This window comes from Astatotilapia calliptera, chromosome 4, assembly GCF_900246225.1.
Source record: "Astatotilapia calliptera chromosome 4, fAstCal1.2, whole genome shotgun sequence".
NCBI lineage: Eukaryota > Metazoa > Chordata > Actinopteri > Cichliformes > Cichlidae > Astatotilapia > Astatotilapia calliptera.
Genome location: NC_039305.1, coordinates 2,161,921 through 2,177,647, shown reverse-complemented (window position 1 = coordinate 2,177,647; position 15,727 = coordinate 2,161,921). Strand labels below are relative to the sequence as shown.

Here is a 15,727-nt window from a genome sequence, read left to right as displayed (position 1 = left end):
CGCTTCATAACAGCTGATTGCTGTGACAATGAAATGAAAACTACGGGTGACCACGCGCTTTATTCATTGTAAGACCAATGCCGAATTAAAGATCACGCAGACATTTAAAAAGAAATGCCCCCAGTCTTGTTCAAAAATCTAATTTTAAGGGTCGACAACCGAGAAAATGTGCAAATGGCTGTTTTTGTTGTTGGAGTTTGGTTTGGCAGCGTCTCACGTTTTAAACGTCATTTGTGTTACTTTCAGCGTGAAAGGTCACCGTGTTTTTATGAATCTGTTCATTCTGCAGTCCCGTTTAAATCTCTGGTACTTTGGTGTTTTTGCACAGAATGAGGTTTGGGCCTGGTAATTGAGGTTTGCGGTTTCCTTGGTAAATTTAAAGAATTTTACTGACACTTGAGGAATTTAGGAAATGATTAAGCCAGTTTTGGTTAAGAGAAGTTGCTCCCCTGTAATATCGGCTTATGAAATATGTTTATAAAGGGAAAACATAACATTTAATATTAAGTTAGAGGTAAAATGAACACTTTTACTCCTTAAAGCAACTTTTTGGGTGTGAGGTTTTAAAATTAAACGGGTCCTCAAATTAAGCTCCCTTTCCCTCATAAATTTTAATCACATTTGAGGAAATTAGTTAACAATTTTTATTGGTGGAAACTGGTCTTGTGTGTAAAACTTGGTAATTATGACAAAGACACAGCTCATCAAGTGAAAGCTTTGGTGATGGCGTCCATTCTTGCAACAATAGAACTTTGTGTAATTTTTTCATCATATTTTGATAAACTGTTTCATTTCAAGCTCTAACACCTATTTTAGTGTCATGTAATTTTGCACAGAATCAGTAGTTCTTAGAGGAAAATGTTCTAAGCTTGGATTTTGGGAGGTTTCCTTACTAAAATTAAAGGATTGTCGCGACACTTAAGAAACTAGGAAAACAGATTTAACCTTGTGTTATTAATGGAAGTCGGTCTGCTCTGACATTAAGTTGTAAAATCACTTTTACAAATGAGGCTTTGTGTAGAATTTCTTTAGCAAACCTGTAGTTAAGTTTGACCCGAAAGCTAAAATTTAAAGCAGTTTTACCTTAAAGGCAAAAACCAAAAATCTCTATTTTAGCAATTTTCTGTCTTCTCACATTCATAGTTAGATTTTCATCTTCATCTCCACGTGAATGCTCCACAGCTCATTTCAGGCACAGCACAGTACTCACTATCATCCTGCTGAGATTCCTGTGTTTGTATGTTCAGAAAAACCTGTTGGGATCCAGCTGTTCTCACATGTTTTAATGGTGTGTGTGTGTGTGTGTGTGTGTGTGTGTGTGTGTGTGTGTGTGTGTGTGTGTGTGTGTGTGTGTGTGTGTGTGTGTGTGTGTTAGCAGGAAGCAGTGTCCCATTTCCAATAAAATATCACTTGCTGGGACTCAGTGAAAACAGCCTCCTCCCCCTGAAACACTGAGTGTGTGCTTTTATGTTTATCTTTGTGAGAACATGTTGGCCCGTTCCTTAAAAGCTGTTTGATAACTAAGAGTAGATGTTGGTGTTGTTCTAGAAAATACATGACGTGTTATCCGTGTCAGAGAACAAGAATGTTTACGGGGTCCAAACAGCCACAGTCTGGACTTCTCGGGAGAACACTGATAGCGCCGATTCACCGAAGAGCACTGTGGGAGTCGGTTTGTGATGGTGGGGTGATTGGAAAGGCACAGGACTTATCTCATATTCTGATCGCACTGGAGGTATGACTGTAATGCTGAGCCTGTATTAATGTGGCTGTTGATCCAAGTCGTTCCTCTGTGAGTTGGGAGGATCCTGCGACCTGTCTGTCACAGACTTGGACACGTCAGCCTTTCTGTGCTTATAGACAGAAATAAAACAAGTATATTTAATTCTTTCGTTACTCAGAAATGTCCTATTTTAAATAGTTGGCAGCCTTCAGAAACCTCGATGTTTACATGCAGCGTTATCTACTTTTCTATCGTCTGCACTTCCTGTCAGAGTGGAGCAGAACCACCAGGCTGCGACGGTTCAGGCCAGAGTTGAGGCTCGGTGTGAAATTTGTGGTTTTTATTGTTTACTTGGTTTCCCGTGTTGTAGTTGTGTCTTATTTTGAAAAAAATATTTACTCGTTACCATAGTGACCAGAGAGCATTAAGGGGCAGAGAGGATGTTACTCTCAGTGTTGTTGGTGCATTTATATTATCTGACATTAAAACGGTCTGCAGCTGGGGACCGCTGCAATGGTGATAAGCCTTAAACTTGCATTCTTTCCAATGGCCAGCAGGAGGCAGTGACTCTGGTTTCAAAAAGATTTCGGGTTGTATAGAAGTCTGTGGGAAAATGACCCCACTTCACCCTCATCTATGAGCTCAGTAAACACTTTCCTGATGACCTTCTTGTCTCAACCAGTAGTTTAAAGAGCTATTTAATACAACACAATCATGATTTATTCAATTTTTGTCCCATTAGGTTAAACAGGAGCTGCTTTAGCTTTTTAAAAGAGAGTTCAGCCTCATTCGTCCTGTTTCAGTCTTGTTTCCGTTTTTTTTATGTGCCCAAGAGCCAGTTTCAAAATCTTTACCTTTCTTTGTCTTGTGATGTATATATTTAAATATTTAACAGGTTCTAACTGAGGGGACGGCAGCTACATGAATGTTTAATGTTTTCATTAAATATTTTGGGTCTTCCTGGACATCAAACCTCAAAGTTTTTATTTTTTATTTTTTTAAAGGTGAATGTTTTCTGGCTTTTTAACTTTTCTATAACATTAACCGCTGGGTGTTGGAACAAGACGAAGATAGCTAGGAACCATCAGACCTGGGACGAGTTGCCCTTAACCCTGGTTACATTTCTATCTGGGCATGTGCAGAAACAGAGGAAACCTGCTTCAGTGAAACACAATCATAGCAGTCGCGTATGAGTGCGGTCCTCCACCTCAAAGGTGTGATGAATGCGGGAGTCGTGTCACTGTGGCGCCTTTCAGGATTGTAGTGAACACACTTGACTGGATGTTATAAACGAGGCTGCAGTGTGTTGGACACACACACACACACACACACACACACACACACACACACACACACACACACACAGAGCCATTGCTGGAAAGCTGAACACTGCTGGTATTTAAATCTGCAGCTGTGTCTTCGTGAGGACTTTGACATAAAGCTTTCCCAGGTTGCTGACCACAGCCTAATCCTGATTCTAACCTGAACTCTTAAATCAAACGTGAACCCTGAGAAAGCCCCGTGGAGCCGTCTATGCGCACACGTGTACAGTGCTGACCACACTGTGCGTGTCAGAGCCGATACACACACTAACAGCCAGGTCAGATCAGATTAGAGGATTTCTTTGGATCGTGTTTCTCTGATGGGATTTATACTTTCTAATCTAGTTTAGATTGTACAATAATCCCTAAATGCTGTGTTTGTGTGTCTGTGTGTCCTCGCTTGTATCTCTGCACCGAACATTGTTTAAAAAAGGAGAGTGAGGACAGTAAAGTTTCAGATTAGCAATCTGTCAGTCTGCCTCTCTGATGTGTGCGGCTGATTGTCATGAAGATGAACGTGTGGCGCTCAGGAGTCTCAGATATCCTTTAAACCAGCTGTAAACCTGTGATGGCCCCAGAATGAAACCAATAAGTTGTTCTTAACAGACACAAAGTGAGACGGGAGCTCTGTACGTTTATCTGCCGTACGTCATGCTTGATGGTGTAATGAGGCTTATTAAGGCTCAGGCCGAACTCGACATCGGCTCTGTTTTTGGACTTGGTTCAAACTGAGTTTGAGTTTGGGTCATGATGTCATTACGTAAATATTCTAGCGTTGTTTTAAGTTTTTTTTAAACATCATGATGTTGAGATAAGGGCTCTGTTTTTGGACTTGGTGACAGATATTGAATCTTGATCGTGGACTGGTTTTGGTCTTGGTCCCTGACTCATTGATGCTGACGTGTCTCTATTTTTGGACGTCTTGACAGGGTCGTTGGCTCGGGGGCTGTTTTTGGATCATCAGTGGTTCCATGATGTTGAGATCAGGGTTCTGTTCCTGGACTTGGTTCATTGTGAAACATTTGGGCTGTGTTTTAGGGTTGGGTGGGGGCTTTCCAACACCATGATGATGAGATCAGAGCAAAACTTTTGGACTTGATTTCAAAGTGATTTGGGAAAAAGTAAATGTTATAATCTTGGGTCCTGACTCTGTGGTGTAGACGTTGCAGCTTTGTTTTTGGGCCTGGTGTTGGACTTTTGTTGATTATGGTCATTTGCACAATGATTTGAGATCAATCAGGTTTGATCTAAGGTTTGCAGACCCTCTGTTGCAGGGCTCTCCTAGTTATTGAAGATGATTTGTTTGACTCTGATTGTATATTTGTGCTTACAGATGCAGAATTAATTGGGATGATCTGTCTCTCTGATGCTGTTAATGATGCATATATACATTTATTTTAAGGAGAAACCTGCAGAGTCTGGTAGCAGTGCCTGAAACCAGCAGAGCAGCTGTAAATTGATGCGATGATCCAGATCTAATTCAGTATATGTGATTTAGCAGCGTAGACTGCTGTCAGAACCATGAAGCTGCTTTATGTTTTTCTGTATTTTCTTTGATATAATTCTCAGTAAATCTGGCATTGATGGATGTAAATCCCTGCTGTAATCCTGGGGCGCCCTGTTGGTGCCGCGGTGGTTTCAGCCAGGTTTCACAGCACCATCCTAACCCTCATCACAGTCCATTTAGCTTACTTTCTGTCCATCTGGCTCTGGTTTTCCTTTGTCTCTCAATCTTTCTATTTAGACAGATTACTCCATTCATCTCCTTTGGGACGTGATGCTCTTCTTTGTCGGTTTGTTTCTTCTTTTTTTTGCTTTGGCAGACTCAGTTTCTTTTTAAAGACGAGATAATGATCATCCTGTATGGATAATAAATTAGCATTCCTAATTAAAAAACCCAAAACTGTCACTCAGTGTCATAGTGACATTCATCAACTATGATGAATATTATAATTTTACTATTCCCATATTATTGTGTATTTAGTGCCAGTGTGTGTTTTGAGCTACAGTGCACTTATTGCCAAATATAGTAGTCTGATTACTCAGATCTGTTTATTCAGGCCCAGAAAAATCACCAACTGTTGTATTAAGACTGGCCGAATCTGAAAAATATTTTTAATTCATACATCTGGACGCGGCGCCGTCAGAGGGAGAAACGTTTCTCCCTCTGACGGCGCCGCGTCCAGATGAACAGAATCAACTTTTGGGGATTTACTTACCTGGATGATTGAACATGCATCAAGACGTAATTCATACAATATTCCCACAAATGTTTAACAGTGAAGAACTGACAGTCTGGTGTCAAAGTTGCTCAAACTGTATGAAGTAAACTACAACATGATCTTAAATCGGATTATTTTCATTGTCACGTTTCGCTGCAAAAAGATGAGGTTGGCTCTTACACTCGATTAAACATGTTAACAAAAACAAACTGCGGTGGTGTAGGAGACTCGATATCATAATCCCATTACCAAGCTATAACATGCTACTCCTACAATCCCACTTCCTAAGTTGGGAAGTCAGTGTCCTGACTGGTGCGTTGAGGTTTTGCAGAAATGTGACCCCGAAACATGTGAATGTGGCAATCATGGCCTGGGGACCCGTCTGCAGCCATCTGGCAAACAACTGTTCCTGGGAGAAACACGCATTCGCCACAAGCTGGGAATTAACTAAATGTTTTTGAGCTTTTGATGTTTTCTTTTTACTCGCGAGGACGTTCACATGAGCTTGTAGCTCATCATTTTCTTTAAAGCATTTCGTATGTCTTCTGTGTTTAGGCTCCACTTTCATGCAGAAGTGAAATGATCACAGCTTGAATTCAGCATGCATTAATTACAAAAGACATGAAGATGCAGTAGAAAAACTAGAAACGTCTGCGTAACGGCTCTCGCTGTGAGCCATATAGAAATCTACAGGCCTTATGAAACGTACCATCTGTGAGTTCAAACATCTCAGGCACCACGGAAGCTCTTTGCCAACCTTTCCTGCTTCATGCATGGATTTGTAAACATGACCAACATAAGGCAGCCTATAAGATTTTCACTGCCCACCAGTCGGCATTTTCCCGCAGGTATACTGAGGGTAAACACACCTACACAGGAGCTTGATTAATGCATAACCAGAGCTGTGTACAGATGCAGCCTACAGCCATGTGAAAGGGCTCTTTATCGCGTTATATGAAGGTGTTTTCTCGCTCTGTCTGTCACAACACACCAAATCACTGCTGCCAAGAAAACAACAGCCTCTTTCTACCCTGCCTGTGGGGGCCATTTGAGCAGACGTTAGAGACATCATGTACTGGATATTTGGTAGTTGGAATCATTAAAGAACCATTTGATATGAAAAATGTCCATTTCTGTGGACGAATGCAGACTTTGGTCCGAACTGTAAAAGCAGTAACAGAGACCTGTGGGCTCATTCATAAGACTGAATCATGACTTTATTGTGTTTTACTGGGTGATAATAAAGGGTGAAGGTGGCATTTGATGTGAATTGTAGGTCCGTTAGTATCCATGATCATTCTGTGGAGAATTGACTAACTTTGTAGTAGGGCTGCCACGATTAATCGACTATTAAAATCGTCGACGACTGATTTAATAGTCGACGCCTCGTTTGAAGCTTTGTAAGATCCCAAAGACGCAGGAATAAGTAGCAGGATTTAAGAGTGTAATAACGGACTGAAACAGAAGATGGCAGCACTGCATGTACAAGGATGCCAACTGCCGTTAAACCCCGAAGAAGAAGAAGAAGCTGTGTCCCAGAATTCATAGCGCAGCCCAGCTCAGTTTCCAACAATGGCAGCAGCTAGTTAGTTTTAATGTTACTCTTATTATTCTTTCTGGGTCATAAAATAAACGTTTAACATATTTTCAGGCGAGAATGTAGCTGTGTAAACCTCAAATATCTGCTCAGTTTATCAGGACACCGCATATTTTCAAAAGCGCTCCGACGTTTTCGGAGGCGTCTGTTACCCACTAGCTCGATAGCTAGCCGGGGGCTAGGCTAACTAGAGCCGTGAGAACACCGGACTCCCGGCAAATCGTTTTCAAACCCACCGCCATCTTTCGCTACTCAGGTTAAACATGATATATGAGTCACTTAGATAACTTAAAAATGTTATTGTTTGGCATTTTTTAGTATTTTATTTGTTCCTGAGTAAATTGGTTTGGCTGAGATTAAAGTTATAGTTTTTACACAGCTGAATAAACCTCAAGCAGACAGCTGATTATCAGAAGTGTGAGATGCTGGAGAATTTACTCCGGTGTCCTGTTATAGTTTAGATAGCAAGGAGTTTATTAAACTTCACCGAAACAATCTGCAAATTTCATTAAAATTTAATAAACTATCATCTTGTCTTTATTTTTAGTTAGCACACTTAAAGCTGTAAGCTAATGATAGTTATATAAGAGCAGATGCTGCTGGTGCAATAAGCTGTAGTTTTACGTCCAATGGATGATGATCTGATTAGTCGACTAATCGCAAAAATAATCGGTGACTAGTCGACTATCAAAATAATCGTTTGTGGCAGCCCTACTTTGTAGTAAGAAGTAGAAGTTCTGATGTAAACAAACGCCTGCATTTATCTTTGCATGGTCACCTTTGGTGTGCCACAACCTTCGCTCACATTTGTGACTTTTGGACCTACATCATGTTCCTGTTGTGTTGATGTCGTTGGTGGATGTAACAGACCAATCCCACTGCTGACCTGTATAACCAGTCAGGCTTTTAATCCAGTTAAATGTGTTAATGTAAACGTGGCTATTGTGAGGCAGGCGTTTCTAATGTTGTGGCTCACTGGTGCATATCTCGGAGCAGGTGTCTGTGCACTCTTGCCGTTTTTGTCAACACTTCAAGATCTTTTACAAGATGTAGATAAATATGAGGAGCACAGCAGCTTTTCGCTGATAGTCACACATGTGGAAGTGGCTGTTCTGCTCTCACTTCAGAGAATTCCCAGAAAACACCACCGCACATTCTTGTCACCACACCAGATCCAGGCATTCTCAGATTATCCTTATTAGTGTGAACTCGTAATCAACAGATGTCAGAGCAACAGGTCTCTTTCCTCCTACCCTTTCCCTGCCTCGCCCCCGGCGCCCGAGGGAACGGCCTCTCCTGTCTCTTGTGTGTCTCCTTTATCGCGGAGCAGCAGGAGGTCTGAAGGCTTCAATAGGAACCTGCTGAGAAGGAGAGCGGCTGAGAGCAAAGTGACTCACACAGGAGCACCACGAGCAAGAAAGCAGTGACTCAGTCCCTCTGTGAGTGTAAAGAATGATGTCTTTGTAGGTAAGCGGTGGTATTTTAGCTGTGGCCGGTCTCCATGGAAAGCACGGCCCTCTGGGAAAAAACGCTCTGCTTTTCTTTGGAGGTGGATCTGTGAAGGAGAGACAAACTTGTATTATTGTGTCGAGCGAATTACAGCCTGAAACGCTCGAGGACATTTTGGAAAACTCCTGAAACTGCATCAAATCGGCCTCATTACAAAAAACATTTCATTTACAAATCTCTGACTTCTTGTTTGCACTGAAGGAGCTGTTAGGAAAAACATCATCATCATCATCATACGCCAGTTTTCTACCTGCTGTCCTGCTTTTTTATGTTTGTAGTCAGTTTGAGTCATTTTGTTAGTGTTTCTGAGCCGAGTTTTTTCGGCATCTCGTTTTTCTTTGGTCATTTTTTTGTTTCTTTCTGATAATGTTTTTGTCTGTAAGGTTATGGCTGCTCCAGTCTGCATGCCAAATGTTCTTGGGTAAGATGCGTAACTCCAAGCAGCTCTCCAATGCATCCATCAGAATATGCATGAGTGTGAATGTTGGACAGGAAGCACTTGAATGGGTGAAGGAGGGATGTTGTATAAATCGCTGAGTGCTCAGGTGGAGTCAGGAAGCGTTGTATAAGAATCAGTCCATTTCCCTTTGTTTTGTTTTTGTGTAACAGTTTTTCCTCTCTGTGGTCATTTTGATTTCATTTGTGTGCGTTTGGCCTTCTGTTGTTGTCACTTTGCATTTCTTTGAGGTTTTGTTCCTTTGGTTGTTTTGTGTCTCTGAGATGGCTCTGTGTTTGTGGCTGTTTGGTTTTCATTGTGTTTGGGATTTTTTTTTTGGGGGGGGGGTCTTTGAGATCTTTTTGTGGTTATTTTGTGTTTGCATGTAAATTGTTGTTGGCAGGTTAATAAGTTTAGACGTTTTTCACAGTTTTCTGTTGAATTTCGAGACTTTGGTCCAGACCGACATATTTCAGAGGTAAGAAAAAACCTCAGTCAGATGGTTCAAGAAGGAAAAGGTGTGTGTGTGTGTGTGTGTGTGTGTGTGTGTGTGTGTGTGTGTGTGTGTGTGTGTGTGTGTGTGTGTGTGTGTGTGTGTGTGTGTGTGTGTGTGTGTGTGTGTGTGTGTGTGTGTGTGTGTGTGTGTGTGTGTGAGAGAGAGAAATCTATCTCTCGCTGTACTCTGGAGGTTTTATTCCTGGATATCACACTTATAATAATGGCAGGAGAGCTGAAAATGTTCACTGCGGCAACACACACACACACACACACACTCTTTCCTCTGAGCTGATATTACAGATGAGATAATGAAAGGTTGACTGAGAAGCAGGTGGCAAGAGCTGATATTACTGTCTTCCTGCTGGGGCTTAGTGTGTGTGTGCGTGTGTGTGTGTGTGCGCACTCTTTATCCTGGGAAAGACAGATATGGGGGAGATCTGTGGGATTAAAATACTCATCGAGGTCATGTGGCGATGCTGCTGAAACACAGACGCCCACCAGGCTCTGATTGTAGCGCTGTGGACCCCGGCGTGTGGACGAGTCTTTGCTTCTGCTCTGTTTTATTGTGATGTGCAGGAACAACACTTTGATTCATTCCAAGGAGATAAACGAGCTCACGTGTGTGTAACACGTGGAGCTCCGTACATTTAACATGTATGTGAAGCAGGGAGAGCCTAAAGGGTTCAAATGTCTTCCTGACTTGAGCTTTGCTCCCGTCCTGTCCAAACTTTCCTTTCTAGCCTCATCACTTTCAGATTTAGCTGGAAGTTATTTATTTCCTTGCAGCTGGTCCACGTCCCTCACTTTAGTATTTGGATTCAAAATGACGATGCAAATTTTTTTTTCTTGAAAAATGCATCATATAATTGTAAATGGATACACAGCCTGTCTTTGTAACTGTTAAAGAAGAGTTTTCTTTGATTTAATTTATTTAATTTTTGCTTTATGTAAGAACTATATTTGTCATTCCTTGCAGAACGTTTACCACTCGCACCGCCCCAAAGAGAAAGTCCGCCTGGACAGCAACAATAATGAGAACTCGGTCCCCAAAGACTTTGACACCATCGACAGCAACAGCAACCTGGGGGCCCGATCACATAGCCAGCGAGTGCCGGTCGGAAATGCCAAACGTAAGCTAGAAAAGAGCCAAGCGCAAAGCATGCTGGGAAAATCTGCCAACGAGGTCCTCAAGTACCCTCCCATCCAACCGAGAGTGCCGGGCCACAATCGCAACCACACCCACACCCGTAAAGCCCACCCCAAGCTGCCAACGGTTGCAGCGCCGGCTCAGGGGTCCAATCCGGATTCGCCGTTCTACCAGACCAAGAAGCCGGCTTCTCCTCCGCTGCCGCCTGGTCTGGAGGTGAGGAAGGAGCAGCTGCAGTGTGAGATCAGCGGTAAAGAAGCCATTTCAGCTCTTTCCAGAGCCAAGAGCCGGGAGTGCCGGCAGCAGATAGTAGAGGTGTACTGCAAACACAAGGAGGGGACGCTGATGCCCGAGAAAGTTCCTCGCTACTGCCCCGCAGAAGGTAAGATCACATCTCAGTGTGTGCAGGTAACAACAGACGCGTTTCATATTATTCACATAACCAACAACAAAAAACACAAAAGTCATAAAAATCCTTAAATTGTAGGTTAAAGGAATGTTTTATTTTCTGCTGCATCAATGTTGTTCAAACCTTCTCTTTGTGAGGGAGAGCCAATCAGAATAAAGGGAGGTGACTGTGCGAACGAAGCTAAAACAGATGAGGATGAAGACGAACTGAGGACCTCTGAATAAAATAAATAGAATAGTGAATCATAGTCATCCTCATTACTGTCATGAATGGTGAAAAGCCCAAACGCAGGCTCCAGATCGATTTGATGAAGCAGAGGTTGAACAATCTGTTATGTTTATAAAGTCCAAGAATAAAACAGATGGACACAAAGAAGCAGAGAGGCTCAGAGAAACACATGAAACAGGAGGGAGGAAACAGCTGAAACTCATCAAAGACACTATACTGTCAAAATAAAACAGGAAGTAACCTAAACAGAACAACTGACACAGACGAAGACTCGACAAAGATGCAGGAAGACACAAAACATCAGACATGCTAAACACTAACACAATCAGATTACAGAGATTACTCGACATTAATGGAGACATGCTTACTCTTACTATGATTGTAGCGCATGTAGACATATTATTCAGTCTGAAAGAAACTTACTGTATAAGCTGCCCTGGATACCAGGATTGACAATTGCCCGGGGCGAATAAACCTCACTTCAGACGGCTTTCACATTGTGAGCTGTCTCACAAGCATTTATTTATTTTTAATGTGGCAAAGATGATAAAATGTTTTTGTTGTTTACATGACATCAGTTACAGTGAAGGTACCAGGGATGTATTGTCATGCAAATCTGTGAAATGATTGTTCATCAAGCGGTGACGGTAACAGTGCCTGTAATCCATGCTTTGGTTTATATAATGAACATGTAGCTTGTGAAGAAGTATATGTATTTAGTATTGTTTATTGTTTGGTGTCTATGAACAGCCGTTTATGCCATCTGAGTATAAATGGTGACATGATGAAGATATAAAGAAAAACATGATAAGTTGATGCATGTCTTTGTTTTTAATACGTCTGCAAATGTCCAAAAATACGAAACTCAGGGCTCAAAACACAGGACGTTTCTTCTTGACCATCTGAAGGATGGATGTGTAGGTGGCATCAAGATGAAAGCTGCCCGCCCTCTTTGTCTGAAGCTGGCATGAAGATATAAACAGATCACTTTGATAATCTGTAAATTGCACGTTCAGTAATGTGCTCTACCTCGATGTAGCTGACAGCTGCGGTGCTGCGATCCATCGCTTGCAGTCTGCTCCGGGTGTCAGTGCGACTAAATTTCCACGTGTATGAGCACCTCGAGATTTATTCGTAGTCTGCATGTATTAACCTATGATTTTAGGTCTGAAATATCCTTTCATGTTAACATAGTGATTCATTTGTCAGCAAATGAATGGGCGACAGATTTCAAGACAGAAAGGACATGAACAAGTGGCTGCTTTGAAGTGGCAGATTGCAGTAAGTGGAAAAGGGATTTTTGCCTTCCAAATTTACCCCTTCAGAAACATTTTTAACTGAGCACGTGCCGTAGATGCAAAGAGGCATCCCTCACGGGTGCCAGCTCTATTTTCAGGGACTTGAAGCATGAATGGACACAGAGGAGGACGATGCTCATCCAGCATAATTACACCCTAATTAAACAAGCAGTTTGTAGTCTTATTTTTGGAAAGGCTGACTAATGATTTACTCAGGGCCGTTTGAGGGTTAATTTATATGATTATAGGTTGTTTTGATGACACACCAGTGGTTATATCCTCAGAGTGAAGCCGGGCAGGGGTTTGGTTTCAGATTGCCGGGCATGCGTTCGGTCTTTTAAGGAGTTTGGTGTTTCTGTGCACGTCCCTGGGCGTATTTGACGCATCTCTGCCTCTGCGTTCGACTCAGCCGCCTGATTACTGTCATTCCCCCCTCAAACTCCAATCCCAGCATGCTCCACGGCCCAAAAAGGTCACTAATTAAAGCCAAGCAAGCCAAGGCCGGCGGGATGATGAGGAGGCATTAGGATGTCAGAGCGTTTGTATGTACAAGATTGGGCTCGACCAGCTGCAGACGGCATGACTAGGAAAGGCGGAAGTGAAGAACTGGAGTGAGGAATGGGCTTAGAAGTGACGCTGATGTCTTAAAAAGGAAACGTTCTGCTTATTTCCAGATCCATATTGGTATTTTTGGGGTCTATCTTTGTATGACTGACAGTTAAACACAGCCCTCTTTACCTTACCTGTCTGAATTGAACCATCTTAGCATCAAAAAGCAGAGAAGCAGGAGGATGGATTTTGTTTGTTACTAATTGCTAAAAAAGGACTATTATTCATAAGACCATGAAACTCACCTGCTAGTGTGAAGTGGACGGGAGGAACACTTTTCACACAGGCAGAGATTCATGGATTTATCAGTGAGATGTTAACAGACCTCCTCCTGTCCAGGTAAAGCTAATGTGAACGTACAGTGGGACGAGGACGCCTCCGATGCTTCTCCGCCTGTACGGATCGCCTTCGTCCTGGTCGTCCACGGCCGAGCCTCGCGTCAGTTCCAGCGTCTCTTCAAAGCAATCTACCACACCTCACACTACTACTACATCCACGTGGACCAGGTAGGACTGCTGACCGTCGCCCAGAGCAGGATTTTTTTGCAATATCTTAATTTTAATTTATAAATATTAAATTTTTTCACTTAAAAGCTGGAGAAAGTTTGAGACCGGCTTCAAATGATCTGTTAGGGAGGATCTGTTCTTTTGCTCAGGTACTTCCTGTTTGTGTGATCGAGTGTGCTGGGTTGGTAAAGGTCTGATTTGTTTTAACTTCAGGTTAAACTGCTTTTGGAAGCACGTCTCTGCTCGGTTTGTTGTTTCAGCCTTGGTGCTTTTAATTCTCGTCACATTTCTTTTAGATGAACTTAATAAAAAAGTCACGCTTCAAGACAAACCCGTAGGCGGAACGAGGCGGGAATCCCGCTCTGCTACGCTGAGACGTCAAACTCATTAAAATGTGTGGTTTTAAAAAGGCAGGAAAGAATAACACAGGGAACAAAACGTAATTAATAATTTAAAATAATGAATGCCGACACTGGGACAGAGATCTCACTTCTGCAGCAGGACTTGGACACACTGCAGCTTTAAAGAACAGTTACAGTCAATGAACGTCAGCACAGTCGCCTCAGTCATCAGTAGCTCATTGCTACCTGAACTTAACACTGTCGTAATTAAGACAACGATCAGAGAACAAACACAAACTGTAGTAATGATGGAGCGTCACAGCGTTTTCTATACTTAATAACACTAATCCTGCAAAACATCTGAACTTAAACAGGTTTCTGATGTAAAGAATGCAGAGACTGTGTCATCTTAAGACTGCTGTTGCTGGTTTAGATCATGTTGTGTAAGCTCCACTATAAATTGTATCTGTTGCATTTTTATTATGTTGAGAGTTTGCGTGGCTTCAGCCTCAAACAGGTCTCCCAGGGGAAACCGATTTCCATCTCTGTGGGACTTCCTGCTACAATAAAGGTTGAATAAATAACACTAACAGTCCCATGAGTCTGTGCACGCTCTGTTGCAAGGCTGTCCACAGTCCTAGCGAGCGCCCCCACCGCTGGGCCGTCACTTTATCTGAATCTGTTATTTTCTTCACGTCTTCAGCTGAGAAGCTTTAAAACTTTGTGCAGCATTAACCGGCTCATAATCAGACTTTTACATCGTAACACGCCACTTTTAGGCAACGTTTCTTGTTCCCTCATTTAAACCTGCACCAAAGCATTTAGCAGCAGTGACTATAAAGCCGGCAGCATGACGCCCAGTCCACATCTCTTGGGACGAGTCCGACACCCTTGATTTCACAGTCTGCAAAATGGAGCTAAATGTGCGTTTATAGTGAGCTTTATAAATCCTGTGGAATGGTTGAGAAAGCAGTTTTGAAGCTCTGTCGATGTCCACAGTAACAAAAGTGTTTGAACTGCTGAAAAAAATCCATCTCCAGTGGATCCCGGGGGGGTGGAGCCTATCACCGCTGTCATATTTCTTAATTGTGATCCTTTCCCTCTCTCAGAGGTCCAACTACCTCCACAGAGAGGTGGTGTCTCTGGCCAGCCGGTATCCAAACGTGCGGGTGACTCCCTGGAGGATGGCCACCATCTGGGGCGGGGCCAGCCTGTTGACCATGTACCTACACAGCATGGAGGACATCCTCAGCATGGCCGACTGGTCCTGGGACTTCTTCATCAATCTCAGCGCTGCAGACTACCCCATCAGGTAAGAGCCTGAGCTGAAGTTTACACCTGATATTAAAACGTGTTTCTTGATGTGATTACAGTGTGAAGATGAGCCCCAGCTGAAAGTGCCTGTAGTTCATGTAGTTTATGTCGAGTTTGCAAATGTGATCTGACTGATTCTGGTGATGTAAGAAAAGGTCCGTTTGCAGAAAAACAAACAGCCTTTGGTGGATAAAACACCACAGATCTGTTTAAAATAGACTGAAGTTGGTGAAATGAGGTTTTAATAGCTTTTCCAAAACTACCTGCTCACCATTTAATCCCATGAGCAACAGTACCACCAATGCTGGAAGATGTGTCAGACCTAAAGTTGCTCTAAAAGGTCATTACGTGACGACCTTTTATAAAATTTGTAAGTCAGGCTACTTCCTGGTTTGGAGTTGGTTTGCTCCTGAATGTAAAAGCCTGACACTGTCAGTCATCATTTGAAATCCTCTGTTTAAAGAACACAATGGCAGCGTACAGAGTTGTAATTACAGTCAGATCTTCCTGTGAGCTGTGATGCTGATAATCTGTTAACTGACACATTTCTTTCTGCCAGTGTTTCTTG

The 15,727-nt window shown here is 42.5% G+C and overlaps 1 protein-coding gene across 1 annotated transcript in view; it reads left to right on the top strand.

Moving 5' to 3' along the window:
- Window positions 1-15,727, top strand: part of LOC113020195 (xylosyltransferase 1-like) — a 38,922-nt gene that overhangs the window by 1,373 nt on the left and 21,822 nt on the right. Inside the window, exons 2-4 of the mRNA XM_026163958.1 lie at window positions 10,284-10,836; window positions 13,338-13,504; window positions 14,955-15,157. Coding sequence (XP_026019743.1) covers window positions 10,284-10,836; window positions 13,338-13,504; window positions 14,955-15,157 — 923 coding nt within the window. The remainder of the gene's footprint in view (window positions 1-10,283; window positions 10,837-13,337; window positions 13,505-14,954; window positions 15,158-15,727) is intronic.